Below are 26,164 nucleotides of genomic sequence, written 5' to 3' on the forward strand. Positions count from 1 at the left end.
GTTACGTGTTACTATCTCGAATTTGAGTTACAATTACCTAGGTATTCACATGGACTGCCGCTCACTACATACACATGGGCGCGACGCGTGAGGCGGCAGTCACTAGGGAGTGAGCGTGAATGACAACGTGCTGGCGACGAAGACTGTGACGATGTTGTACGTCTGCATGGCAGTGCATGGCAGAAGCTTTTGGACCAACACCACCGTCTGTCAATGGTCGCAGTTCTGGCTTCGCTTACATAATGGGGCCCGGCAATTGTCGGCTATGCATGCAGCCATGATCTCTCGTCTACTCCATCTCTGTCCCGTTTTTCCGGTCATCTAGCTCGATGTATTCCCAGCCATCCTAGCAGTTCGGTGCGCTGAATCTCTCCCGCCTGGACCTCTACCACCTGCCCAAGTGTCCTCTACCTAGCACACTTTGTTCCCGTTTAGATCCTGGATGCATCAAGTCAATTCCAGAGATCTTCAGTCATTGTTCTGCATGGAGCCCACTAATTCCGACGCGGTTAGCTCTGTCGCCCTCCTATGGAAGATGCTAGACTTGCCACAGGAAGCTCTCGACTCGCTAGATCTGCCCTTCGACAGAGAATGCCTACCATCTTCATTCAAAATTGATGTTCTCGCGCAGTCAACCGTTGCAGCGTCCGCGCTTGTTGCAGCTCTCTTTTGGTCTCATCTAAATGGATGTTCAATGCCCCGCGTTACAGTTCCGGCAGAGCATGCATGCGTTGAATTCAAATCCGAGCGACTCTATACTCTCAATGGAAAAGCCGCATCGCCCCCATGGGGAGTTATTGGTGGGTTTCATCAAGCAGCCGATGGATACGTCAGGATACACGATTCATTCTCAAATCATCGTCAGAACGCGCTTCGTATTCTAGGACTTCCACCTGACGCATCCAAGAAAGTTGTGGCACAAAAGGTGTCAAAGTGGAAAGCGGTAGAACTGGAAGCTGAGGCTTTTCGTTCCGGAGCTATGATTGCTGCGCTGCGTTCTTTTGATCAATGGGACGCTTTGCCTCAAGCCAAGGCTATTACAGACCACCCAGTTTTGATAACGAAACTTGCAACTTCCGAGCTGTGTATGCCATTAGAGCGAACCCCGAAGGTAATGGACAAATGCCTAGAAGGCATTCGGGTTGTCGAGATGAGCAGAGGTATGCAGCTGTACCGATAGCTTGTAAGGCGTACACTGACCTACCCCGGATCTATAGTTATAGCTGCGCCAGTCGCTGGGAAGACGTTAGCAGCACACGGGGCCGACGTTATCTGGATCACATCGCCGCATCTGTCAGTAGTATCCATTTACGAGCTAACCCTGGAAAGAAGGTGTACTAACCACACATACGTACATCCAGACCCGATCTTCCCGATCTCGATATAGATCTATCGCGAGGCAAGCGCACGGTGCAGTTAGATATATCGAAGGCCGAAGGGAGAGCTAAGCTACTGGATCTGCTCTCCACAGCTGACGTCTTTCTCCAAAGCTATCGCCCCGGGAGCCTAGCAGCAAAGGGTCTCTCTGCAGAAGTATTGACCAAGGCCAATCCAAGCCTGATCGTTGCAAGCCTCAGTGCATACGGTCCCGGGAATTCATGGTCGCTAAATCGCGGGTTTGACTCGCTTGTCCAGAGCTGTTGCGGTATCAATGTAGCGGAGGCTGAGCGCCATGGAGCCGGCGAACCGATGCGCGCACTACCTTGCCAAGCATTCGACCACGGTGCCGGCTATCTTCTAGCAACTGGTATCATGGCCGCTTTGTATAAGCGCGCTACTGCTGGAGGCGCCTATGAGGTTATCGTATCGTTGGCTGGTGTTATGAGGTTTATGCGGTCTTTGGGGCGCTACGATGGCAAAAGCGGGTTCGCCCGCAAGGATTTCAAAAGCACAGAGGATGTAAAACGGTACCTAGAATTGCGGCAAACGCACTTCGGGGAGCTAGAAGCGGTAACCCACTCGGCTCGCATCGAGGGTCTGTCAGTGGGGTGGGATGTCATGCCGAAGCCTTTAGGAAGTGACGCAGCACATTGGCTCTAATGACTCCACTATCCTATAGTTGCTCTGATAATGCTCTCCTCGTATCTAAGCATGGATACACCCTGAGGAAATTCACCGCCCAGACATGAGACACGACTCACTGTTGTTGAATTCCAACGCTGTAGTTCATGACGAGGCCTTGTAATGACGACCAAGGTTTCTGCGGCATGGCCGCCATGTCGGCGGCTGAGCACAAACTACGCAACCTCAAAGACGGCCTCTCATGGCTTCCTCTCGCTTAGATCGTGTTTCAGACTCAGCACAAACGATGGGATGCGGAGAAATGCGGTGGCGGCTTCAAGTAGCAGATCTTCTTCACAAACCCTGGATATAAATACAAAGACGTCGACACAAGATACTGAGAATTACGCATCGTGCGATCTCTACCAACTCCGCAATGAAAACGTACGGAGCAAAGCTGGTGTGGCTGATGAGCCGAACGTAAAGGGATTGGCTGGGCGGTGGTGCTTGGAGACCGGAGGAGCTACCATCCATGTATATCTGGCCGAGACAGCACTTGAGCTTGTTCAAACATGCAGGGTGGTACCGTTGGCTTCGCCGAGTGGCACAGGTTGTTTATAAGTATTGCAGCGAACTGGTGGCGCGTGTACAGAAATAACGCAATATGTCTTGACGAGGAATTTGCGGAGGTGTAGCGCAGGTCTCAAGGTTTTACGTGGGCACAGAAAGGAAGAAGAGTAGCGATTAGCGGAGTTATGGCGCGGATTGCAAAACCTACATATATAAAATCGAGAAACCGGCGGTAAGATAACCGGAAGGGACGTGGATGTATGTAGTGCTCGGATCTCTTCATGGGCTCCCGCTACCCCTCACGCAAGCCGGGGCATGCATGCGCAAGAAGATCGTGTCAGCATTGGAGGAGCGCCTGATGAAAACCTCATCGCCTCCACCGCTGTGACTATGAGACCGCATTCTGGTTATCTGCAACTCATACAGTCGGCAATGACAGCCGCGTTAGATATCACAAGGCCAATGTCATTTCATGGAGTACATGTCCCAACTGCGTACTTGCAGTCGTTGTGGAGTCCACTGACGTCATTACCCGCGTACCTGCATTAGCCTTCGCCCCTCTCTGCCTCCTTGTCGTCTGCTACTAGTTCTCATACTCGACGCCTTCTCAGCCTATTGCCCAATTGCCGGACACTGTCAGATATCACGAGACCATATCAGCACCAGAGCCATGGCTGAAGTTGCAGCAGGCGCGTACGTTGCGGCCGAAGTGGTAGAACACACGGCAGAAGCAGGTTACGCCGCGTACATCGTCTCGAAGCCCACGCTCCCCCTCAAAGTCACTTTCAAACGCATAGCCACAGCAACAGGTGACTCTTCGGCGTATGTACTCCACTGCTACTACATACGGTCAAACTGACCTCCAGACGCTCTTTGGCGCGTTCCAATCACACAGTCACGGTGCTCGGCAACAAGGCTTATATCTTCGGCGGAGATACTGCGAACAACGTTCTTGCGAGCAACCATGTGCATGCCGTTACTCTTGAGCATTCCGGTAAACCGGAGATGGACTACAGCATCATTCCTGCTCTGTCAACATGCGAAGATGGCCGCACGCCAGCGGAGAGATCGAATCACGCAGCCTGTGCTTTCCACGGCAACATCGCTATATACGGTGGCAGTGATAACGCTGGCGATCTCATCGACGAGCAATCGTCTGTATGGCTGTTCAGTCCTGACAGAAAGAGCTGGGATATTCTACAACCCTCCAAGGGAGATGTCGACACTGGAGACATTGGCCCGGGCCCGCGACGCAACGCGAAGCTGTTCGCGCATGATCAACACGTAGTGTTGTTCGGTGGTGTCGATGGCTCTGGGGACAATGCATCGGATTTGTGGCAATTCGACATCGCTGCGCGCTACTGGACGCAACTTCCAACAGCGCCAGTCGCGACATCCAACGCCGCCTTGGCGAATGGTCAGTTATGGCTGATATCTGGATCCGATCCAATGAGTAGCCAGCTCCATCATATCAGCGTCTCGTCTTCCAGTGAAGAGAGGAAATGGGAGTCCTTTACGTTTCCTACCAATCCACTAGCGCCTGGCCCCCGTGCGCGACATGACGGCGCCTTGATACCGGTGACTACTGGGTGGGGCCGTAACTACCTCATCTATCTCCTAGGCGCACGGAGCGACTCTTCTGCTGATGCATCCAACACGAAGCCAGAAGATCCAAAGCACGCAGGCGAAGTCACCCAATTCAGCGACACCTGGGTTCTCCAGATCCCTGCAAGCGATTTGGAGGCGAAGCCATCAATGACGCTCAAGAACGCCATCAACCCTGCAAAGATCAAAGATGCGATCCGATCTGCGCTGGGGGCTGATACTGGTCACTTGTCGTGGGCGGAGGCGGTAGTACAGACGCCTTCGGAGAAACAACTGGAAGAGGAAGATGGCAAACTGCATCCCGGCCCAAGGGCTCTGTTTGGATCGGACGTCATGGAGAAGGGCAGCAGCATAGTCTTCTGGGGTGGTGTAGATGCGAAAGGTGAGAGAGTCGGTGATGGTTGGGTCGCGAGTTTCGAGTAAGCGAGGGATGCGTCACGACATTTATGGTGTCTATGCATGCAGGATGTGCTAGCACTTTGAGGTCGCCTTCACTTCCATAGTGTAGAGAACTATTTGGCGAAGAATATCCCACAGTGATAAGAGCAGAGACGAGAATAGCATCATATGCTCAATCGAGCAACGATACCTAGCCCTTTATGCGAATGGACTAGTACTTCAGGTCTTCCGATAGGCTGTCGAGATTGTCACCGTGTCGAGAACCTCTAGCCCAGTGTCCGAGTAATGGGGCACGTGGGGAGATTACAGCCTTGGAATGCCTCGGTGGCAGACAGGAGTTCGGTTTCATGGAAGCTACGTCTCACAACGTCTGTCATGGAAACATGTGGTGTTGCTGTTCTTTGTGGCCAAGAAACGAGAGTGCAAGTGGGGGCCAGCCACGTGAAACAATGCAGCATGTGAGTTTCAACAAAAGTGCGTTTAGTTCATTACATCAAAGAATAGTGAATGCGAGGGCAGTCACAGGCGGGTAACGCGGCTTCATTCTATATACACAAACCCTAATCCCTCTGATAAATACCCGCTATCCAACAAGCTCTCAACAGCGCAAGACCCCATGCCATGCCAATACTATCCCATACAACATTTAGCTTACTACCCATGACCTCCTTCCACCCGATGGCCACCTCAATCATGGCAATGTCAGCGCTCTCGGCCAGCATCAGCATCTCGACGTCGAAGATCCAGCCTTCCGAGTGCATGTAGGGGACAATATAGGGAAGTGCTGGTCGTGAAAACAACTTGAAGCCGCACTGCGTGTCCTTGATGCGTGCGGTGGCCGGAGGCGTCATGATGCGAAGGAGGATGTGGAACGAGTGCATCAAGAAGTTGCGGAGTTTGGAGCGCTGAACAACGGCTTCGCTGCCGACGAGATGAGCTCGAGAGCCGATGGCAACACCGCGCCCATGCTTGTCCTCGATGCTCTGGCAGCCTTCAACGAGAGCCGCTAGGTCCGAGAACCGACTCGCGCCATCCGCGTCGGCGAAGACAATGTACTGGCCTCGAACATGTCGCATGCCGTGCGTGACTGCGCCGCCTTTGCCTCTGTTCTCTTCGAGCGTGACGACGCGAATACTGCCGTGTGGGATGTGTGTTGAGTGCGCGGCCTTGGCGTCGCCGTTCTTCGACCACGGCCCTGGCTTCGACTTGGGGTGTTGGGCGAGTTGGTGCTCCTTTGCAAACTCCAGCGCTTTGTCGACGGTGCCGTCAGTGCTTCCATCGCTAACAACGAGTATCTCCCATCCTCTCTGGCTCTTTTCACCCTTGCCGCCAGCATGCGCATCACCGTATTGGCTCTCCAGGTAGTCGACAGCCTCCTCCAACATGCCTTCCAGCCGCTCCTCCTCGTTGTATGCGGGGACCACGACGCTCATGAAGAGCTCCGGTTCTTCGATGGGCATTTGTGGCGGTATGACGACTTTGCTTCCCGGCTCCTTCGCAGCTTGTTTCTTGGCGGCTTCCTTCTCTGCTGCCCATTTGTCCAGCCAGCACGGAAGTTCTTTTGGGTCGCTTCGTGCACCGTCGGGTAGTATCGTCGTGTATTGTTTCTCGGAACGCCGTGGCAGTCGTGGAGTGGGCGCGAGGAGGTTCAATGCTATATAAAGCTGTCACTCATGGTCATTAGTCGCATGCACGTTGTCATGTAGGCGCATGTGTCCGTACCCAAAAGCCCATTGCGCATAGCAGAAAGCCCAAGCCTACGAGAAGCACCCATGTTGGGGGCATTTCAATAGCATGCTTCGGGTGCGACTCGAAACCGTAGCCTGCGCCCAATCTCTGGGTATCGAAAGCGCGGTTCTCTTTTGACATGGCGGTTGCGGGGCCCTGACGAGGGCTTGTCCAGTGATGGTGCTACCGGAATGCTGTTGACATTGAGTCGGGATCGCGACCGCTGAGACCGTAACTGGCGGCGGATTGAAAGGTGTGCAATACAAAAAGGGAGACGCTGTAGTGGTCGCGCGATGGCCAATTGGCACGGGAAGATGCAACGTGGAAGCTGACGTACCTGACGGCCCGAGGTTCGTTAGTCAGCCTCGTTCTGCTGCGGCGCCCACCACCACAGCTTCTCCGCGTTGTCTTGTACTCCCTAGGCAGCTACTGCAGATATTTCACGCAAACAACACCTAGATTTGTTGCCTCCAATTTCGCAAAGTCGTGTTGGCTGTTCCCTGGGCCGATGAGCTCAGAAGATGGCTCCCATCAGCGCTGAGTTTGGCAGAGTGGCACACACTGAAGTCTCGACGTACCCTTTCATACGGCGGCACCAGCAACGCACATGTTGGTCGATAACAAGCCGTGGGCAAAGGTCTCACGATGCGAGGTGCAATATGCGCTAGAACAAGTGTTCAACGTTACGTTAACATAAAGTATACAGATATGCAGCCTAACGACAACCCGGCGGTTTCAAAATGCCAATCCAAACACCATCGCTGTCTGTACATATGCGTGCGCGAAAAATGGATATTGCTGTCCAGAAAATCTAAGGATCCGAAAGAAGTGCGACTGAAGCGCCAGCATGAAGAGAAGCAAGCTATGCTTCTTGTTCATCTGATCGTGTAACGCGTTTGTCATCTCCGTCTGTATATACTGTAACGTGTCAGAATCAGCCTGGTATGTAGGTGTGGTTGAGCACTCACCATGTGGACGAATGAACCAACTGCACAGGAACGCAGTCCCGAAAGTCGCTGCAAGACATACGAAAACGGTTTGTCTGTACGCGCCGACAGTGGCACTGTAGATACCGTTGAAGATGGTGGGCCCCATGACACGTGCAACAGCATGAAGTAAGCCCGTGGCACCTAACAGTTGACCGACCTGATCTTGCGGCACATGTTTGGTCAATGCAGCGCCAAGAGTGGGCGAACCGATACCGCCAATGGCAGCAATAGCGCCAGAGAGTGCGAAGAGCTCGCCTTTGCGGACAAGGGCATATCCGAGGAAGCCAGCCATGTCGAAGAAGATGGCTGCACGGATAATGGAAAGGTCGAATAGGTCAGAACCTGAACTGCGCATGCGGGCAGCCCCATTCTTCCCGCGGAAGATGCGGGTCAGAATCGGCAGAATGACTAGAAGAGCAAAAACACGCGAGCTGTTCACGATAGTGGTGAAGCGGCCGCTTTCTAGCTCATGCCAATCAAATTGGCGGCGCGTGTAGACGAGGACAACGCTCATGGCACCCATTGCGACACCAAACATGATGGTATCGGTAGCGGCCAACAGAAGCAGGTTCCAGCGCAAAGCCGACGAGGTGCCAGGTCCAGTCGGCCAGAGAATCTTCAGCGGGCCAAACAGGTTGATAGAGCGTAGCTGGTTGATGAAGTCGCCGGCGGGACCCTGTCGTTCCACTTCCTCTCTGCGCTTCTCACGTGCGGCTTCCTGGCGTGCTTTGCTGAGTGATTCGGGGACAAGGAAGGCAAGGAATGCAATGAAGATCAAGTGGGCACCAAGGGCCATGTAGAAGATGAGCAAAACGGCTTCGGTCTTGCCAACGTACTTCTGGCGCGCATTGATGATGTAGCCTGCCAGCGCGGGTCCGATGGCGATGCCGCCAAACAAGCAAGCGTGGAAGTAGGAAAAGGCGACGTTCCGCTTCTGTGGTGCAACGCAGTCGGAGGCATATGAGTGGGCGCATGCCATGCCGACGATGAAGGATCCCGATACGCCCTCCAAGCAGTAGCCAACGAGTATCCAGTTGACGTGCACCGTGTCGGGGAATTTGGCGGCCAGGATTGTGAGGACCTCGCCAAAGAGGGCGCCGCAGGTGTTGGCTATCATGAACTTCTTGCGCCCGTACCGATCCGAGAGGGCGCCAATCTTTGGGCTGATGATGGCGGAGAGTATGCCGGAGCACAAGCTGGCGTACAGGAGGAAGAGGGAGGAGCGCGAGGACACGGCGTCGTTCTGGCATCGGTCCTGGCCCGGGTCCATGGGAGAGGATATGGGGTCGGTCTCGAGGGTCGCGTAGTACTCCTCGCAGACGAGGTCCATGATCAGGTTGATCTTGGGCACGATGATGCCGCCAAACGCGATGGTGAAGAGCAGGAAGGGAGGCAGGAGCCAGAATATCTGCTGCCGTCAGTCGATGCGCCCTCGACGCGAGGGGCTGCGGGGGCGTACCGAAGGGCGCTTCCACCAGGGAAGGCCGCGAAAGTCGGCATCGCCAGCCCATTGCTCGTGCCCGCTGGCAGCCGGCGAGGCACCCAGCAGCGGCGCGTCCTCGTCGTCGCTGTCGGGGCCCGGTGTCTTGGGCGTCTTGGAGCCATGGGCGCGCGCCCTCAGCTGCTGCTCGATGTCGGTGTCCTCGACGAAGGCGGCGTCGGTGTTGGAGGCCATGGCGAGGGCTGTGTGTGGTTGAGCTGGCGTCGTCGTGGGCGTCGAGATCCGGGGTTGCGTAGCGTCGTGTCTGGGCTAGGGGGCCGCGCGCATGGCTACAAGTCGACGGCCAGGTTAACGAGCGCGACTGTAATCATCTTCGGCGTCGGGTGCAAGCGCGGACGGCAGCTTACCAACAACAGAGTGCTCGCGTCATGACGTTGCGATAGTGAATTATCACATCCCACCCATCGGCCTCTCGGGTGCACTGAGCCTCCGCCGCAGCTAGCGCTTCCCTTTCGTTGGCCACAGCCGGACACTTGTTGCGTCTTGCATCATCTGTGCAGCACGGTAGCTTTCATTTCTCGCTTGATTTATCCCGCCACATCTCAATGACGCCCTGCAAGTCCTGCAGCCTCGTTGGTCGAACAAGGTAGTTATCTACACCCGAAGCATACGCAGCATTGCGGTCTTTTTCGCTCACCAGCCCGGTGAGTGCGCATATGTACGTCCTCTTACACCCTGACCGCGCTTCCGTCTTCCGTATCTCCCTCGCAACCTCGAAGCCCGAGACCTCGGGCATAGAGAGGTCGAGGAAAATGAGATCGAAAGGTTGCGGAGCCGTGTCGTCGCTGGACCCGTTGGCGTTCTTGAAGGCATCGATGGCCTCTTGGCCACCGCCGACAGGTGTTGCACCTGCCTTGCTACACTTTTTTGCATACATGGCAAGTACCTTGAGGTTTACAGCGTTATCGTCTACCAGCAGCAGCCTAGGCTCTGCCACAGCTGCCTCTGGTGATGTACAGACTGCCGCCTCTTTTGCTTGCTCAGTATGCGCTTGTACGTCTCGGTGGTCGGGTTGGGCTCCATTAGACCTTGCTGCCATGTTCATCTCTGGAGTGACCGCTGGGCTGGCGGCTGGCATTGCCAGTGGCTGCCCACCGCTTTCCTCGCCGTCTAATTGGGGGCTCCTCTCGAGTTCTAACCGGGACAGCAATGCTGTTGGCGCAGCACGACATTCGTCGGTTGCGTCTCCGCGTAATTGGCTGCGGCTCCCTTCTACTGGCTGTTGCTGATCATAGATTTTCGCGACTGATTCCTGGTCGGAGTTGTGGCGAAGCTCAGAGGGGGGGACTTGGCTAGGATACAAGTGCGCCAGCGCATCCTGGATTTTTGAACTAGTCACCGCACCCGCAATTGTCGCGACACCCTTCAAAGGCGTTGAGTACTGACTGGGAGCGGTCTGTACATCAGGGCAGAGACGGATGCGCTCGTAGTCGTCAGATGCGCCACCGCAAGCCCGCAGTGCACTGTCTTCGTCCTCCTCCAAAACAACAAGCAAGCGCCACGGCGAGGCTCTGCTTGCACTTTCCCAAGGAACGACCCGAATGTGGAACCACCGGCTTAGACTCTTCGCAAGGGAGCCCAACAATAAATCAGTACAGCGCTGGTCTCGTAAAGAGTCTCCTGATCTCCAGCGCGTCGGTGTAAAGAGGCTCATGTCAAGCTGGTGTAGCTCAGCAGTACCAGCCTGCAAATTTGAGCTCTCTGATGCCTCTTCTGGAGCCTCATAAAGTGCCTGACTCGATGGGAGTGTGACAGTGAATGTAGAGCCTTCTTTCTTGTTTGACTCAATCTGCACATCACCACTCAGCATAGTGACTGTTTGCTTGACAATGGAAAGTCCAAGGCCAGTACCTTCTGCGATGGGATCCTCCTGAGAAAATGGGTCAAAGATTGAATGGCGGATGAAGTCGGAAGAGATGCCTTTACCGCCGTCTGTACAAGATATTTTGGTAGTACCGTCCGTGACATTCAGTGAAACTCGAATGCAGTTTGTCGGTTCCCCAAACTTCAAGGCATTATTCTCTCTTACGTCAGTACGGCTCATGCATGCGCTTTTTGTATCTGTACAACTTACTATAAGATTTGTCAAGATCGCTCGAAAGCTAGCGACGGCTACCAGACGGCATGACCGATTGGCATTCGTGTCGAAAGTTATGATGGGATGATAGACAAGGCCTTTTTTCCATGAGCTCTGACCGGACTTGGACCGTCTCCACCAGTTTACTTACTGTGCATCGAAGAATCAGGCTGGACAGCCTTTTTGACGCGATACCTGTGAACTTCACTGTGAATGATGTCCTCACAAGTATCCATCAGCTTTACGGTATCCTTGTCTTGCGAGGAAGCTGCCGAATGATGGGGTGCAAGACTTGACGAAAGGAGAAGCCCATCGTTCGATGAGTCTGATCTTGGTAGAGGTGCACTTTGCGACCCGGAACTGATGTTGCTGAAATATAGAACGCGCTCAATAGTATCGAGCAATGACAAGCCGCTGTATCTTGCCGTCTCCAGCAGGTCGCGTTGGTGTGCGTTGTGTGGTGTGTCCGCTAAAAGCTCAAGGCTTGATAGTATGCCATGAAGAGGTGTCCGCATTTCATGTGAGATCGATCCGAGAAAGTCTGATTTAATCTTGTCTATAGCTTGAGCTTCGAGACGCCGCACTTGCGTCATTATCGTGGTGCAGAATGCTGAAATGGAAGCAAGATCCGTCGAGCCGAGATAGACTCTTGACTGATTCTCGGCGAACCCGAGGACCGCACCGATATTACGTTCGTGAAACGCATCCCACAGTGGCATCAAGACGATCTGCTCAGCCCGCAGGAAGGTTTTCGAAAGCTCCTTGAGTATGAGGGTATCTTCAACTAAAGCGACGTCGTCTGCGCTCGTAGCAACAACGATGTCGCTAGTGTCATTGAGTAATTGGAACACAGCCCCATGTGGAAATAATTCAAGCAATCTGCTTGTCAGACTGTGGCTTAGTTCTTGAGGCCTGTGCGCTTTTGGTCCGAGATGCTCGGCTAGCACGTTGGAGCCGTTCCAGATGGGGTTCTTGTTGCTTGAGGAGCCCAACTCTTGGATGCGAACTCCGTCAAATTCGAAAGTATCGTAGAGCAATGTAGCTGAAAGATGGTACAGCTGCAGAGCTGCAGCGGGATAGAGGTTTGACACCAGAACTTCATGTTCAGTATGGCCGCCTGATGAAAGATTCTTGTGAGCAGGCTGAGCCGCCAGTCCTGCGCTCGTACCCATCTTGAGTAGAGAAGCCACACCTTGGTTGAACTTGAGCACACGCTTACCCTCCAGTGCTTCTACTGCTTGTTCCAGATGACGAATAATGTGTGACGCTGTCTCAAACAAGTACGAACGGTGGGCGTCCGAGAGCCCACCCTGCGACGGCGTTGAGCTGAACGTGAAGACAGTGCCAATGTTTGGTCCTCCATAGGGGTTCAAAGGAACACCAGCATAATGTCTGAACTTGGCAATATCACCCTGAACAAATGGGAGATGTTTGGTTCTCTCCAATTCAGCCATATCAAGCTCTTCGTAGAGTGCCATGCTCCCGCCTGGCTCATTCTGCCGCGTGATGGTACGCTCGCACAGACCACCGTGATGAGTTACCGACTCGCATCCGTACCATCGCGTTGAGTCTTCTGTGCCAATTAGACACTGCTAGAATACGACGTATGTCCGCCATGCTGTTGATTCCACTCACCCAAGGTGACCTTGGCTTCATCTGCGTTGGCCCGACTGGCCCCCGAGATGAAGTATTGCGTGTGGTCGTCTAGCAAGCTGACCATGGCCAGATCAGCGCCCGTTTGATGGATGACGCAACGGAGCAACGCAGCAAGCGCGCCGTCTGGTTCATTCTTGACGTATCTGCCGTGTGGTTCCAATGGCCTGCTCGTGAGGCCAGCGTCCGAACCACGCACGTATTTAACGACAGATGGCAGCACCTGGCAGAAGCGTCGGACTTCCCATACTCGCGCGCGATCGCCGATAGTCGCTCGTTGCTGCTCGGTGAGTTCTGATAATGACATGGCTTGCGATGGCTTTTGTGGTTGTCGATGGTGCCCTCCACGCTGGTCGCACCGCCCACGGAGAACCCTGCAGACCGGCGGGGAAGTACCTAGGTACTTTGGCGCCTCGCCGGATACCTGTGCGGCCGCGATGTCGTCTCACAGGCTCCGAGTGTCAATATGGTGTACAGGATATATGTTGGTTTCCATCTGCCTCATCCAAGAATATATGCGCCATGTGCAGGCGCCTTTGTAATGTCCAAAGCTCTGTTCCGTGGAGTTTTCAAGCCCGAACTTGAAAGTTCGCCTCCTGGGGTCCATTTGTCGCACGCCGATGATGTCATTGGAATCGCACCACCGTTTCCGCGGCATTGCTGCGCTGTGCGACTCTCCACGAACCAATATCACGCCATGTGCTCGAGTTTCCAGGCTGTACACCAATACTTCCGTTCCAACATTCCTCTTATATGCATCTCCTAATTCACTGATAAGTTTTGGCCTTCGGCTAGTGAGTTCTTGGACCTAGGTACTTTCTGCCAAAGACCCTGCAAGACTCCAATCGCAACCAACGTTGCAAGCGACAAGAGACCAGAGATGGAATTTGACGATGCGTGACCGACCTCAAGACAACTGTGATGCTCTGGTAGCATCGGTCGCAGCAAGAGGTCCTGCATATGCAGGAACTCAGGCGACGTGGAGCTTACTTCCTGTAAAACCATCGCCTGTCAACTTCGTCAGAAGCCATAGGGGGCCTACTGTTCTCTGAGGGTTATAGCACAGAAGTCTTAACCCCGAGGTCGTCTGAGAAAGCTTCCAAGGTTAGCTCCAGTTTCACGTCGAAGTGTCTGAACTTTAGGCCTGTTCCGGCCCCTTTCTCAGATACCTAAGCGCCTTCCGGTGAACACCACCTGCCTGGTAAGTCCCTTCCTGCGCATGGAGGCGTCGAAATAAGGACTGTAGTGTCGTCCGTCGTTATCACTCACCTTTAACACTGCATACCAGTCTGATCTCAGCCTTCAGCCCGGTAAGCATCAGTCAGATGTCACTCGGTTGGGCATTGTTGCCTGCAACTGATCGGTGATCTTTCCGGCAAACAGTGGGCCTGATATGTTCTTCAGCCGTCTGTAGCCATGCTCGCGCCGCCTTTTATATGCTTCTTTCCGCGTTTCGGGGTTTGCTCCGAAAGACCGTGCGTAACCGAAGGCAACACTGACTTGCTTCATCCCGGTCAAAGTCAGCGGGTGAAATATCTCGGCAGCTCAGATCCATCTTGGATGACGACTTGAAGGTCATCCATAGTTCATGCGCGATGAGCGTCTTATCACAAGGCGACCTCGGGACATATGTGATGATGACCTGGCTTGCCTCAATGCGAACCACTGCTTCTGCATAGTGAGGCGAGTTCTGAGTTGAGGTTATGGCTTGGCTACCTAGATAGGTGCGCAATTTACAGACACCGAAGTCCTTCAGCCTTGCCATGTATACACCACTCGTTCTAGCCCCCAACGCTAGTGCTTACAACTTGTGTCGAAAACCTCTGGTTTCGCGATCCCTACGACGTCGCCTTCTCGTTTTAATTTAGTCCATGGGTATTTCCTGGTAAATCAGTCAGAAGCAACCTTCAGTGGTTGGAGATCCAGGTGATATTGCAGCTTGGGGCTGCCTAGGTGTGCACCACCGTGGGGTCCGTCATCAGACTGTATCCGGAGAGCTAATACAGACCAGAGGAACTGCGACGTCTTATCAACATCTTTATACACGATGTCGCCCCAAAGTCGATTCCAAGCGACCCACTCCCTCGCGCCTCGAGTTCATTGATCAGCGATAGGCTATTCTATCCATCAAGAAGTCCGCGCCTGGGGTCGTGCGAGATTGCGTGTGATCAAACCAAGCTTACTTTGTGACTGTACCATCTTTCGATTACCTGCTTCTTGAATCAAGATAGGTTACGACATACTGCACCTCGCGGACGAGCATCGGGTGCAGCCGACCAATGTAGTGCGCTACAAGCCGGTAGTAGCAGGTTATGGTAGGGTATCTACACTTTGTCCTTCACTGGGCTTGAGGGCTGACATGCAGGGCACAGAATGCAAGGTATATCGGCCCGCAGGCACATAATATAGTCCGTAAGTATTGCGAACTGATTGGGAGCCTTCCAACGAGCAACAGAAACAACGACATATGCGACCTCTGGACCTTGTGAGAACAAGGCTCCATCGCGGGGTGGGGCTATAGTCTTTGAGGTACCTAGGTGATCGATCCGCACTCGTAATTAGTAGGCATCGGCTTCTAACCCCGTATACTGTCTTTGACATGTCTTCACAGTATTCCTGGACACTCAAATGGGATTGGCAAATTTAAGTGGATTGATGTTCCCGGGTTACTCTATGAGAAACAGCGTCGCAAGGGCCATTGCTTGAGGGATACACAGGTGTGAGAACGTGGCCCTGATTCAGCCCTCTTCGCGTCTTCGACTCATTTCTGGGTCAGCCTTGTTCCAGTTGCCCTTCTAGAACTGCTCATTGGCCTTTGATAGACTCTTGATACACTTGGACTGCCCATTTCGTCGTCTCATGCATCGCAGTCGACGGCTGAAAAATAGTCTTTCAATGCACAAGAGGTCTCAATGGCTCACAAATTATGTCATGATATGGGTTGCTACTTGGTAGGCTCCGGTAAACACAGATATAAGCGGTATGGGTATGAGGGTTGTTGGGCCGCGAGACTGCCGTAGGCAGATTACCCCGCCTTGCGTACCATGTCCGAGGATGGCCCAGTTCTCTGGGCTCTGTATGACTGTTGCCCTACGCTGGGAGCAATGTAGCCGCTCCATCACTATCACATAACACGCCTCTGCTATGTTGAAACGGCCGTGGCTGGGACTTCTCCTGTTGATTCCAGCTGCATAGCTGTTCACCTAGTTCATCATCGATTAGTACGTACAGAGATGGCACACGTAGCGTAGAAACGCGTCAAAACTAATCATATGTAGTTGCTAGACTCGGTGTTGCGTGCACGAGAAAAGGTTCCAGTAATCCGGGGTGATCAGGACGCATAATTGAACACCAGAAACGATGAAACATCCCTGTGATCGGCCTGCTCGTGCAGTTTCCCCTCATCAAACCGTACCACTCCCTTTGAAGGCTATAATGAATGCGCGTATACACTTTTTGAAACGAAGCCCAGAAGTCATTGTGCTTGTCAGGCAACAGACTGTGTGCAACACCATGATTTTCAACTGGTTACACATATGGGCTTTTCTTTCGCATGCTGACTATGCGCAGATTGAGCGGCCATCGAGATGCCTATTCAGTCCTCATTCGAGGGTAGTCTTGCACCCCACAATCAGCACATCTTTAGTGTATAGCACACTATGCTGAGTAGTCCCTTCAAGACGCTTCGCGTGTCGATACACGACATGATTTAGTCCCGAGAAAACGCCATGCTTTCTGTAACGGCCATGTTCAGACGACAGCGCAGGAGCAACTACGCCTGATCTGGTGTAGCACATACCGCTTAGTTCACGACAGCCAGCGGCAATGCCGGAGCTGACTTGGTGATGATGGCTTGTGATCAAAATTCCCTGACCGTAATTGGTTTTCCGTTGCGAGATGATGACCATGCTGGTTCGTGCTCTATTTGACCTAGGTACGGTCAGCCAACATGCGTATGGGGAGAGGATATGAGTGTTTCAGGTCGCTATCACGGTTTGCCCGATTGCATACACCTAGATCAACAGCTCATAGCATAATGATGGTGCGCTTGATCGGTTGAGAGTCGTGTGCGCAGTGCTTCTTGGTATTACGAAACGACTTCAACAATGGTCGCTGTGAAATTCGCGTCTACCTACAATTGGATTATTCCCTGAGCGATGCCTGACCGGACCAGGAAGGACTTGTTGTTCTGCCGCACCAGCTGGCGAAGACCCAAGGCAAAGATATTGTTGTTGGTGGTAATGGGATTGGTTACTTGACCAATCGCATGTCTTGATGTGTTTGGGCCCTGGTGCATACAGGTGACGAAAAGAACGTAATGGCATTATATCTTTCGACCAAAAGGGCATGCATTGAGGCGCACCGGTCTTTGGAAATATGAAGGTTAGGACGCGTCTTAGCAGCCTTCACTAAGCGCTTGCCAGCAATGCCTTGTGCCTCGTGCTTCGTGAGAGGGCGCAATGAGCGCTGTGTGTCTTCGGGCCAATACCGATAGCGTGGCCACCGTTCATTGGCATCTATGCTGATACCAGGTAGGTAATCGGGGACCCGGCACATAATGGCCACGCATCGGTTGTGGAAGCAGTATCGTCCCGTGCAAGCGTTTGTAGCGCCCACGATGATCGAGTCGTCGTCCAAGCGGACTGTCGGAAATTAGTACTGATACAACATACACGGCGTACATGTGACACCTTGCGCAGGCAAACAGATGACACTCCCTGTTCGTCGGCAGACTGCTATGTACAAGGCAACACCCTGCATTCTGGTGGGACCAAGGACGTAGGCCTCGAAAATTCCATCCCGCTTCGTAAAATCTGAGCAAATCAGTCCTCGTGTACGTTATCTGGCTTCGGCTTACGATGACTGTCGCAAGGTCTTTTGCGGGGATAGTTGGCTTCAGATTTGAAGCGTGAGGATGTCGCAGACGCGTCAGTATTGACTTCGCGGCTGTGTTGTGGCTAGGGGAACTCTCGACGATGAGCTGAAATAAGCAAGCTGTATTCGCACAGAGGAATGAAGCCACCCGACCAACGCATGGGCTTCAGCCGCATGTATGGTCTCTGCGAACCTCGCAGGTATTGCCTTCCACGAGATGGAGGACTACACGGTACATGCACGCAGATACGCCGGAACATGTAGTTAACCGGTGTGAGGCAGAGTCGGAAAACACTATGGTCTACGTTGCAAGACTTGCCTTGCCGTATGTGAGGAGCGCTGGCACCCACGGCATTCGATGGATGAACTTTTGATGATAAGCGACAGTGTCTAGGTATTCATTGGATGGATGGTGTATGTATGCATGGGCATGCCGTTCCGGGTTGCTTTCATAATGTGGAACGCTAACCTCGATGGAGCAGACGAGAATGTGGGGCTCATGTGGCCCCCATCATGGTGATGGCGAAAGCAAGCAGCAGAGCCGCAGACGGAACGAGCATAAGTAGGCAACGACCGCCCACCAAACCGAGCAGGAGGTTTCTTACAAGTAGGCGACGTGTTGATACCAAAGTCGACGACGCCCTTTGAGGCAGGTATAACGGTGGCGTGCAGGAAATCATGTCCGGTGCCCAGGGACGTTTGCCTTCTTTTGCCTTGTTGCCTAGTAGGCGAACCACAGCAGAGCCGCATCTTATATTGTGTTAATGCCCACCCTGGGGGACACTCCCAAGATTCAATCTCAGTCTTCGAGTTGGAGATCTTACGTCAAACAGCTCCTTTCTTCTATTTCTGCGTTCTGTTGTACGCGAGGTTGCTGTCCCTGTCGTCCCGGACGTCGCATCTAGCCAAACCGGAGGCCTCGCACTACCTCGTCAACGTACGCAGTCCGACCCCTTGAACTTGAGCGCAGAGCATCGGACGCGTATGCGACAGTGTACAAGCTTGCCGGATCTTATTGGAGACTGCGTAGTCCAGGTCATCAGGATACAGTCCACGCTGAGGCTGGGTGTGCGCGCACGAGTGGGTATGTGCGCTCCAAAACTTCATCCAATCAGATCACATCGCTCCCCACGCCAAATACGGAGATCGGAATACGAACGCGAATCCTACACCTGAAACATTCAGCCGCATTATGGACACCGGTGAACTCGTCCAGACCAAATTCGCGCAGGCGCTGAAAACTCAGAGTCCAATCATCAGGGCCCACGCGTGCCCTTACCCCGGTCATGAGGGACGCGTCTTTCCGAGTGCCGACCAGCTGTATGACCACGGCAAGATAGACCATCGCGACGAGTTTGAAGGCTTGTCTCCGCGACAGGCAAGAGAGAAGTTTCGACAGCTAAGCCTGAAATTCAAGTGAGTACAGGCCAAGCTGCTGTACAGGCATTTGCTAGATCAGCGTTTAATATGGTTAGCAGATCTGATCACTCGGCAGCCGCAACTGTTGGAGACCGGTCAGCGCCTGATATCGCGGCTCTTACTATAGATTCTGGAAAGGCTTCCAGGCAGAACTCACCGCCCTCTGGAAGGAAACGACCGGCAGAACATGAGTTCACCAGCCCCAGAGGGAAGGGTCCGTCTCACGTGGAAGTGGCTGGTTCCGAGTTCTCTAGGCAAATTCCACAAACTGTTGTTTCGGAAAGGACACGGTCGAGACCACAGGATGCACGCCTTTTTGATCCTAAACAAAACGCCAAGTCTACCTCGTCTCCATACCAGACGACACCCGAGCCCTCCAGCGAGTGGTCAGCCGAAGCTACGAAGAGCAGTCACTTACAATCACCGCAAACTCAGTCCCCTGCTCATACACAGCAACGAACTACTCCTAAGCCCCAACAATCTCAACGCCAACCAGGTCTTATAGAACTTCAACGCTATGATCCCCGATACCCTGGTTTACTATTGCAGCCTGATAGTCGACCCATCTCGCAAGAGCAACTTGCGTCGGAAGTGAAATCTATTTACGCAGGATTAACCATGGTGGAGACCAAGTGTATACATGTGGATCGCGCACAAGCCGCAGCTGCGCAAGATGGTGATACCAAACTTGCGTCGGATCATTGGCAAGCTTTGATCGCTCTTCACCGGACGCTATTACATGAGCATCATGACTTTTTCTTAGCTAGTCAGCATCCCTCTGCATCGCCGGCTCTCCGACGTCTTGCCGCCAAATACTCGATGCCTGCACGCATGTGGAAACATGGTATCCATTCCTTCTTGGAGTTACTTCGGCGGCGTCTTCCTGACAGTATAGATTATATGCTGGCATTCATCTATTTGGCGTATCAGATGATGGCTTTGTTGTACGAAACCGTTCCAGCTTTCGAGGATACATGGATCGAGTGCCTCGGAGACCTTGGCCGATATCGGATGGCGATTGAGGACGAAGATGTCCGGGACCGTGAGACTTGGGCAGGCGTCGCGCGCTCTTGGTACACCAAGGCTGCCGATAAGAATCCTACTGTGGGTCGTCTATATCACCACCTCGCTATCTTGGCACGACCAAATGCTCTCCAGCAAATGTACTACTACTCTAGGTCTCTGACCTGCGTCAAACCATTCCAGAGCGCGCGAGAGTCAATCTTGACTCTACTGGATCCTATTCTTGGTCGTGCAGGCGCACCTCTCACACATGCCTTAGCGATCGACACCAACTTCATCAAAGCACACGGGCTGCAATTCGAGGAGTCTTGTGTGGACACGGCTCAGGGGCAGAAGCATCAGCATACAACTGAGTTCATGGACGCGAAGGCGGACTTCATCGGAAACCTGGACAATCACATTGGTCGTGTGACAGCAAAATGGAAGGAGCAGGGTGTATACATCGCGGTTACCAATATTGCCGGCTGGTTTGAATACGGGAAAAACGACAATCTTCTTCGCCAGATTTTGCTGCTTCCGATCTGGGGGAGAGCAGAAGATCCTCAAAAGGCGACCGAAGACAAGATTCGGAGTGCATCTCCGGCTGACCAACAGAATCCAATGAAGCCTTTAATTGCCTCGAGCAAGCCCGAAGATATTGAGCAGGATATTAAGAAGGCAATGGACAAGTTCAAAGTCCTTCAGACCTTCATCAACGCAAAATCGATCACGAGGGAGACGTTCGCTCTCGTACTCCGCCGCATCGGCGACAAGAACGTGCTTCCTCACGTACACATTATGCTCGCTTTTCTTTCTAGCTTTGCTTCCAGTACATACGTTTCCGATCTCATTGAGGACGCGCCTTGGGCCGAACTCGTTGCTTTCCTTAATACGTTGGTCAAGACGGAGAACCAGATCCAGAGTCATTCACAAAGCCATACGCCCAACATCGATACAATACTGGCTTCCGGTGTATTTCCTGGGGAGGGCGAGAGGGGCGACGAGCTGCCTTTGCCTGAGGATTATCTTGTGCGAGGCTTGATCTGGGCAGACGATTACTTTCCCATCAAGTGGTTTGAGAGAGAGCATGACGAAGAGGAGCGATATTTGGAGTTGGCGAGTACAGTCAAACATCGCATGGAGAGGGTCTTGAGACTGGGCTATGCAATCGCAAAGGCAAGTACATGTTCTGCTACTTCACCTTCTTTTCTCTAACTTTGCCCTAGCATCAAGAGTGGATCACATACGCTAAGGACTCTCATACATTTTCTGTCCGGACCCAATGACGCCGGGCGCCCCAAATCGGTTTTGTGCCTACGCTTGATTCTATGCAATAGACGGTACATGTCTTTTGGTCACCCAGAGTGAGTCTGATGCTTTTTCTACACCACACCATTCCATGCGTAATTGTGAAGGATCGGACGTGCGCAATATATGGGCGCATTATCTTTTCGAGATTGCATGCGTATGTCCAAGTGTTCGGGGAAAGAGAGAATCACAAACCCAGAAAGAGATATTCGGCGCAATAGCTCTTGATTATTGTTATACGCTCATTATCTGGTAAATCATCGCTCGGTGCAGCACTGGTAGGATACAGCCAAAGGAAGTGCCAAAGCTGGGCCATGATCGTTTGCAAGCAACATAAGTGAAACACACAAATTTTATACGTTCTTCTATTATCTTGTTCGTGATTTTGTAAGGGTGACAAGTGCGCCACGCCCCAAGGATTTTCTAACAAAACTCCATGTTTGCCGGGTGACCCTGAGCTCTTTGGCAGATCTGCATCGGTAATGCCTGCCTCTCACTCCGCTCTGGATATAGAACAACTTCATCAGAACGTCGCCTGTAAGGTAGACGTCGTACAGGCCAGGCACACTACCCCACCCAAGGTCGATGTCGTCTCTGGAGCCCGGGTTTCCGGGCTAAAAGTGTACAACTTCGTAGCTAGTAGTATCACCCTTCCGACTAATTTCATACTTCCCGTACTTGTGTTTTTTTTTTAGGCGTAAAGGTGCCCAGGACGGAGGTTTTCAGCGTTGTACCAGTGTTTCTAAGGACGGGACATGGCAAGTGAAAACAAGGTCCCCCATTGGTTCTGTACATGTCTCGAGTGAATCGCGGTTATGTGCTCAGGTTGGAGTGATTGCGAGATCTCATAGGCAGGGATGCTGAGACAGTCTTATTTCCGTGCTTTTGAGAGGGTGGCATCACGTCCTGCATTTGCGGCCGGTTGTATGCAGCTTATGCATACGCATGGTATTTGATGGCGCAGTGACGATGGAAAGGTGCAGGTGATGGAAGTTGCGATGCGTTGGGAGGTGTTGAGTCGGAGAGAATCGGGATGTGCTGAGATTGGCGTTGGCGGACGGTAACGGCTTAGCGCCAAAGCGGATCCCCGAGCTGGCGGGAGCTGAGCAACTTTTCGAATCAACACCCTCTGAACCTCACGGCATACCCACGGCATACCCACGCCTCCCCCTCGGCTGCTTCCCCCACACCTCACAATGCTGTCCAGGACAATCAGGCGGAGCATTGCGTCGCCCTTCCGCCGCAATGCCGTGGCCCCAGCGGCGCGACCCGCCTTCAGGTTCGTGACGACGGATGCGGCCTCATCGCACACGGACCCGGCCAATGTGCCATCGGTAAGAGGACACGCAGGCAGCCAGCCGTGTGGCTGTGGAGCAAGCAATGGACCGTTGACTGTGTGCAGGAGGACGACAAGCCGTTCGAGATCCGCCTCTCCGACGAGGCCTTTGAGACGTACGAGCTCGACCCGCCGCCGTACACAATGAACGTCACCAAGAAGGAGCTCAAGAAGATGTACTACGACATGGTCGCCGTACGGTAGGAACACCCGCCACGCCGGGATGCGAACACGATCAGCGTCTAACAGGCAACAGACGCATGGAAATGGCCGCCGACAGGCTCTACAAGGAGAAGAAGATTCGGGGTTTCTGCCATCTGTCCACCGGCCAAGAAGCCGTCGCCGTCGGTATCGAACACGCCATCGAGCGCGCCGACCATCTCATCACCGCCTACCGCTGCCACGGCTTCGCTCTGATGCGCGGCGCATCTGTCAAGTCCATCATCGGCGAACTCCTCGGCAGGAGGGAGGGCATCGCGTACGGAAAGGGTGGCTCTATGCACATGTTTGCCCCCGGCTTCTACGGTGGTAACGGTATCGTCGGAGCCCAGGTCCCCGTCGGCGCTGGTATTGCCTTTGCCTGCCAGTACGAGAACAAGAAGAACGTCACCCTGGCTCTGTACGGAGACGGTGCTTCCAACCAGGGCCAGGTCTTTGAGGCATTCAACATGGCCAAGCTCTGGAACTTGCCCGTCATCTTTGGCTGCGAGAGTGCGTACAAACACCACGTGGACATGCGCCGGATTTACTAACACCCCGCAGACAACAAGTACGGTATGGGAACCGCCGCTAACCGCTCATCTGCCCTCACCGACTACTACAAGCGTGGACAGTACATCCCTGGTCTGAAGATCAACGGTATGGATGTCCTCGCCGTCAAGGCCGCTGTCAAGTACGGAAAGGAGTATGCCGCCGCAGGCAAGGGTCCCCTTGTCTACGAATACGTCACCTACCGTTACGGAGGACACTCCATGTCTGACCCTGGAACCACATACCGAGTAAGTCACACCGCTTTACAACATCACAAAGCATGTACTGACGAACAACCAAAGACTCGTGAGGAGATCCAGCGCATGCGCAGTACCAATGACCCCATTGCCGGCCTCAAGCAGAAGCTCCTCGACTGGGGCGTCACTTCTGAGGAGGAGCTCAAGTCGATTGACAAGCAAGCACGTTCTGAGGTCGACGAGGAGGTTGCCATTGCGGAGAAGATGGCTGTCCCCGAGGCTACTGGCAAGGTACTGTACGAGGACATCTACGTCCGTGGTTCCGAGCCTGAGTTCCTGAGGGGACGCATCCCAGAAGAGAACTTCTACTACACTGAACACGACATGGGTGGTGAGAAGAAGCCTGTTGCCAGGACAGCATAAAGCTCTTCGGCTTTTCACGGGGTCATGATTGGAGACACGGTTAGGTGATGAGAGGGATCTGTAATTCTAGGATTTAGAGGCTTCTACATGCGTGTAACAGCTAGGGAGCGCGGTCTTGCATTGAATGACATTTCTTAGAATCCCACTCAGTTTTGCTCTGTGGGGTGCACGTAGAGTGACGTTGACTTCGAGATGTGAGTTTTGAAAAAGGATAGATCATTCGCTTTTGTCCAAAGATGCCACTAGCGCCTCCGTGCGCCGGATCCCCGCAGAGAATGCAGTGGTGACGAGAACAATACTTCACGTGCTGAAGATGCAGTTTGCATAATATCTGGCATAGCGGGAGTAATAGTACATGTTCGTTGGCTATATATCTATACATGTCAAACTCCAACAACCAAGACACGGTCTATGCTGTGGGAGGGTCAATGTGTTGTGTCTGACCAGCGAAGAACTCCTTTTGTGCCAAGCACCTCTCGCTTGTGCACTTTGGACACCTGAGAATCATCTGTGGGCTGCAAGCCTGCCCGCTCTGCAAATGTGCCTTGGCGATGTTCGCGAGCGCTTCGATGAAGACGGGACTGTCGTTCAAGCTGTCGACACGTTTGACACCCTCGTGGCCTTCTGCATCCTCGCCAATGACCTCCTTGTCGAGTTCGTATAGTGTCTCGATATGGTCGCTGGTGAAGGCGATGGGTACGAGGAGCATGTCTGTGTGGCCCTTCTTCATGTACTCCTTGACAGTGTCGGAGGTTTGTGCTCCGAGCCAAGGTTGAGGGCCGACCTGTGACTGCCACACGAGACGATATCTGTACTTCATCTGGAGGCGTTGCATAACGGCGTATACGGTCGCTGCCACTTCAGACGGGTATGGGTCGCCGCGGTTGACAACGGTCATGGGGAGACTGTGTGCGGAGAAGAGAATGACAACGCCGTCTCGTCTCTCGACTGGGTACTCGGCCAGCTTCTTCTCGATGTGTTGGGCAAAGGCTTCAACCAGACCTGGGTGCGCCGGCCAGCGGTCAATCACACTCCACTTGATGGCGCCTTCGGGCTCCACCTCTTGACCAGTCTCTCCGTTCGCACGCTTGCCTTCCAGTCTTGTCCTCCATTTCCAGAGTTCGTTGAGAGAGGAGCCGGTGGTCGAGCAGGAGTATTGGGGGTACTGTGTGAAGGCTACGGCACGGCCGCCCTTTCCTCCTCCAAAGCCGTCTGCTAGCAATTGCTTGTAGGTATCTTCGGTGAGGGGATTTGCGTAGCGGAACGCGACGTAGGGCTTGTGGGGAGCAGTTTCAGGTGAGGTCTTGTCGAGGATCTTGCACATCTCCGCGGCTTGGTATTCCGACCATTTCCTGATGGGCGATCCGCCACCGATCTCCGCATACTGCTTCTGAATTTTTGGTGTTCGTCTCCGCGCAATGTAGGGGCCAATATAGTTTTGGAGGGGTCCGAGGGGAATCAAGTCCTTGTCGGCCTACACTCCGTAAGCTGAGAATCGATGATGCGCTTGGACCGATTACGTACAAACAACATGCTCAGGAAGCCATGCACTTCATCCGTTGTTGACGGCCCGCCCATGTTCATGAAAACCATGGCGGTCGGCCCCTTTGAGCCGGGCGTCATCTGCGTAGGGGCGACTGTCGCGTTGCCTCTCCTCCATTGTGCACTGTACGACGAGATGATGGATGTGGCGGGTGTGGTGGACGTTGCACGCTTTGCAGCGCGGGAACAGGATACGCGGAGAGCCATTGCGAGGTGTGTGACAAGAAAGAGGGCGTCTTCCCGCAGTGATGTGTCGAGGAGAAGATGCCGAGGCCAGAACAACAGCGTGAATAATGCTCGGAAGAGCAAGTCGGAGAAAGCTCTGGCCAATGGCAGCAGTCTTGTTGGCCGTTGATGACGATCGTGGCTGGCGATCGGACGCTAGGGCTTGCCCCACAGCAGCCTCGCAGACACGTGCCGACGTGTTGGAGCTAGTGCGCGTGTTCCGCTCTGCTGCCTAGGCTACTGTCCCGCGTTGCACCGGCCTGTGCTTGACAGCCTGCTGCGGCCCCAATGCCACAGGTGCCATCGCCCAGCTGAGCTGCACTTCGACAATACAGCAAGTAAACCTCACTCGAGCTGAACGCGACGGGCATCATGGCGGCTCCACAGGACAATCGACCACGTGAAGAAGAAGACGAAGAGGAGGAGATTGACGACTCTGTACGTTCCCGTTCCAGTTTTGGCATTGGCAAGCGTCACTGACAGCATGTAGAGCTACAAGACAATCAAAGACGCTGTTCTCTTCGCAATCGACGTCAGTCCTACCATGCTTGAGCCACCGCCCAA

The 26,164-nt window shown here is 53.5% G+C and overlaps 7 protein-coding genes across 7 annotated transcripts; 3 read left to right on the top strand and 4 right to left on the bottom strand.

The window, feature by feature from the left end:
• Nucleotides 1-3,241: 3,241 nt before the first annotated feature.
• On the top strand, nucleotides 3,242-4,599 carry J4E87_009178 (uncharacterized protein; the record flags this gene model as incomplete). The annotated part of the gene is made up of 2 exons (XM_049380757.1): nucleotides 3,242-3,393; nucleotides 3,438-4,599. The coding sequence occupies 2 exons, from the start codon at nucleotides 3,242-3,244 to the stop codon at nucleotides 4,597-4,599; spliced, it is 1,314 nt and encodes a 437-aa protein (XP_049229601.1).
• A 536-nt stretch (nucleotides 4,600-5,135) lies between these two features.
• On the bottom strand, nucleotides 5,136-6,444 carry J4E87_009179 (uncharacterized protein; the record flags this gene model as incomplete). Its single annotated transcript, XM_049380758.1, has 2 exons — nucleotides 5,136-6,239; nucleotides 6,298-6,444. The coding sequence occupies 2 exons, from the start codon at nucleotides 6,442-6,444 to the stop codon at nucleotides 5,136-5,138; spliced, it is 1,251 nt and encodes a 416-aa protein (XP_049229602.1).
• Nucleotides 6,445-7,165: 721 nt separating this feature from the next.
• Nucleotides 7,166-8,967, bottom strand: J4E87_009180 (uncharacterized protein; the record flags this gene model as incomplete). The annotated part of the gene is made up of 3 exons (XM_049380759.1): nucleotides 7,166-7,221; nucleotides 7,272-8,700; nucleotides 8,752-8,967. The coding sequence occupies 3 exons, from the start codon at nucleotides 8,965-8,967 to the stop codon at nucleotides 7,166-7,168; spliced, it is 1,701 nt and encodes a 566-aa protein (XP_049229603.1).
• Nucleotides 8,968-9,304: 337 nt separating this feature from the next.
• Nucleotides 9,305-12,830, bottom strand: J4E87_009181 (uncharacterized protein; the record flags this gene model as incomplete). The annotated part of the gene is made up of 3 exons (XM_049380760.1): nucleotides 9,305-10,725; nucleotides 11,022-12,443; nucleotides 12,506-12,830. 3 exons carry the CDS (start codon nucleotides 12,828-12,830, stop codon nucleotides 9,305-9,307), a joined length of 3,168 nt encoding a protein of 1,055 aa, XP_049229604.1.
• A 7,148-nt stretch (nucleotides 12,831-19,978) lies between these two features.
• Nucleotides 19,979-21,034, top strand: J4E87_009182 (uncharacterized protein; the record flags this gene model as incomplete). The annotated part of the gene is made up of 1 exon (XM_049380761.1): nucleotides 19,979-21,034. One exon carries the CDS (start codon nucleotides 19,979-19,981, stop codon nucleotides 21,032-21,034), a length of 1,056 nt encoding a protein of 351 aa, XP_049229605.1.
• A 1,289-nt stretch (nucleotides 21,035-22,323) lies between these two features.
• On the top strand, nucleotides 22,324-23,833 carry PDA1 (alpha subunit of pyruvate dehydrogenase; the record flags this gene model as incomplete). The annotated part of the gene is made up of 5 exons (XM_049380762.1): nucleotides 22,324-22,461; nucleotides 22,530-22,663; nucleotides 22,720-23,174; nucleotides 23,226-23,461; nucleotides 23,516-23,833. 5 exons carry the CDS (start codon nucleotides 22,324-22,326, stop codon nucleotides 23,831-23,833), a joined length of 1,281 nt encoding a protein of 426 aa, XP_049229606.1.
• Nucleotides 23,834-24,242: 409 nt separating this feature from the next.
• J4E87_009184 (uncharacterized protein) lies at nucleotides 24,243-25,582 on the bottom strand (the record flags this gene model as incomplete). Its single annotated transcript, XM_049380763.1, has 2 exons — nucleotides 24,243-25,307; nucleotides 25,358-25,582. The coding sequence occupies 2 exons, from the start codon at nucleotides 25,580-25,582 to the stop codon at nucleotides 24,243-24,245; spliced, it is 1,290 nt and encodes a 429-aa protein (XP_049229607.1).
• Between the last annotated feature and the right edge of the window lie 582 nt (nucleotides 25,583-26,164).

Source organism: Alternaria ethzedia (genome assembly GCF_023757985.1).
Source record: "Alternaria ethzedia strain BMP 0044 chromosome Unknown scaffold_32, whole genome shotgun sequence".
Lineage (NCBI taxonomy): Eukaryota > Fungi > Ascomycota > Dothideomycetes > Pleosporales > Pleosporaceae > Alternaria > Alternaria ethzedia.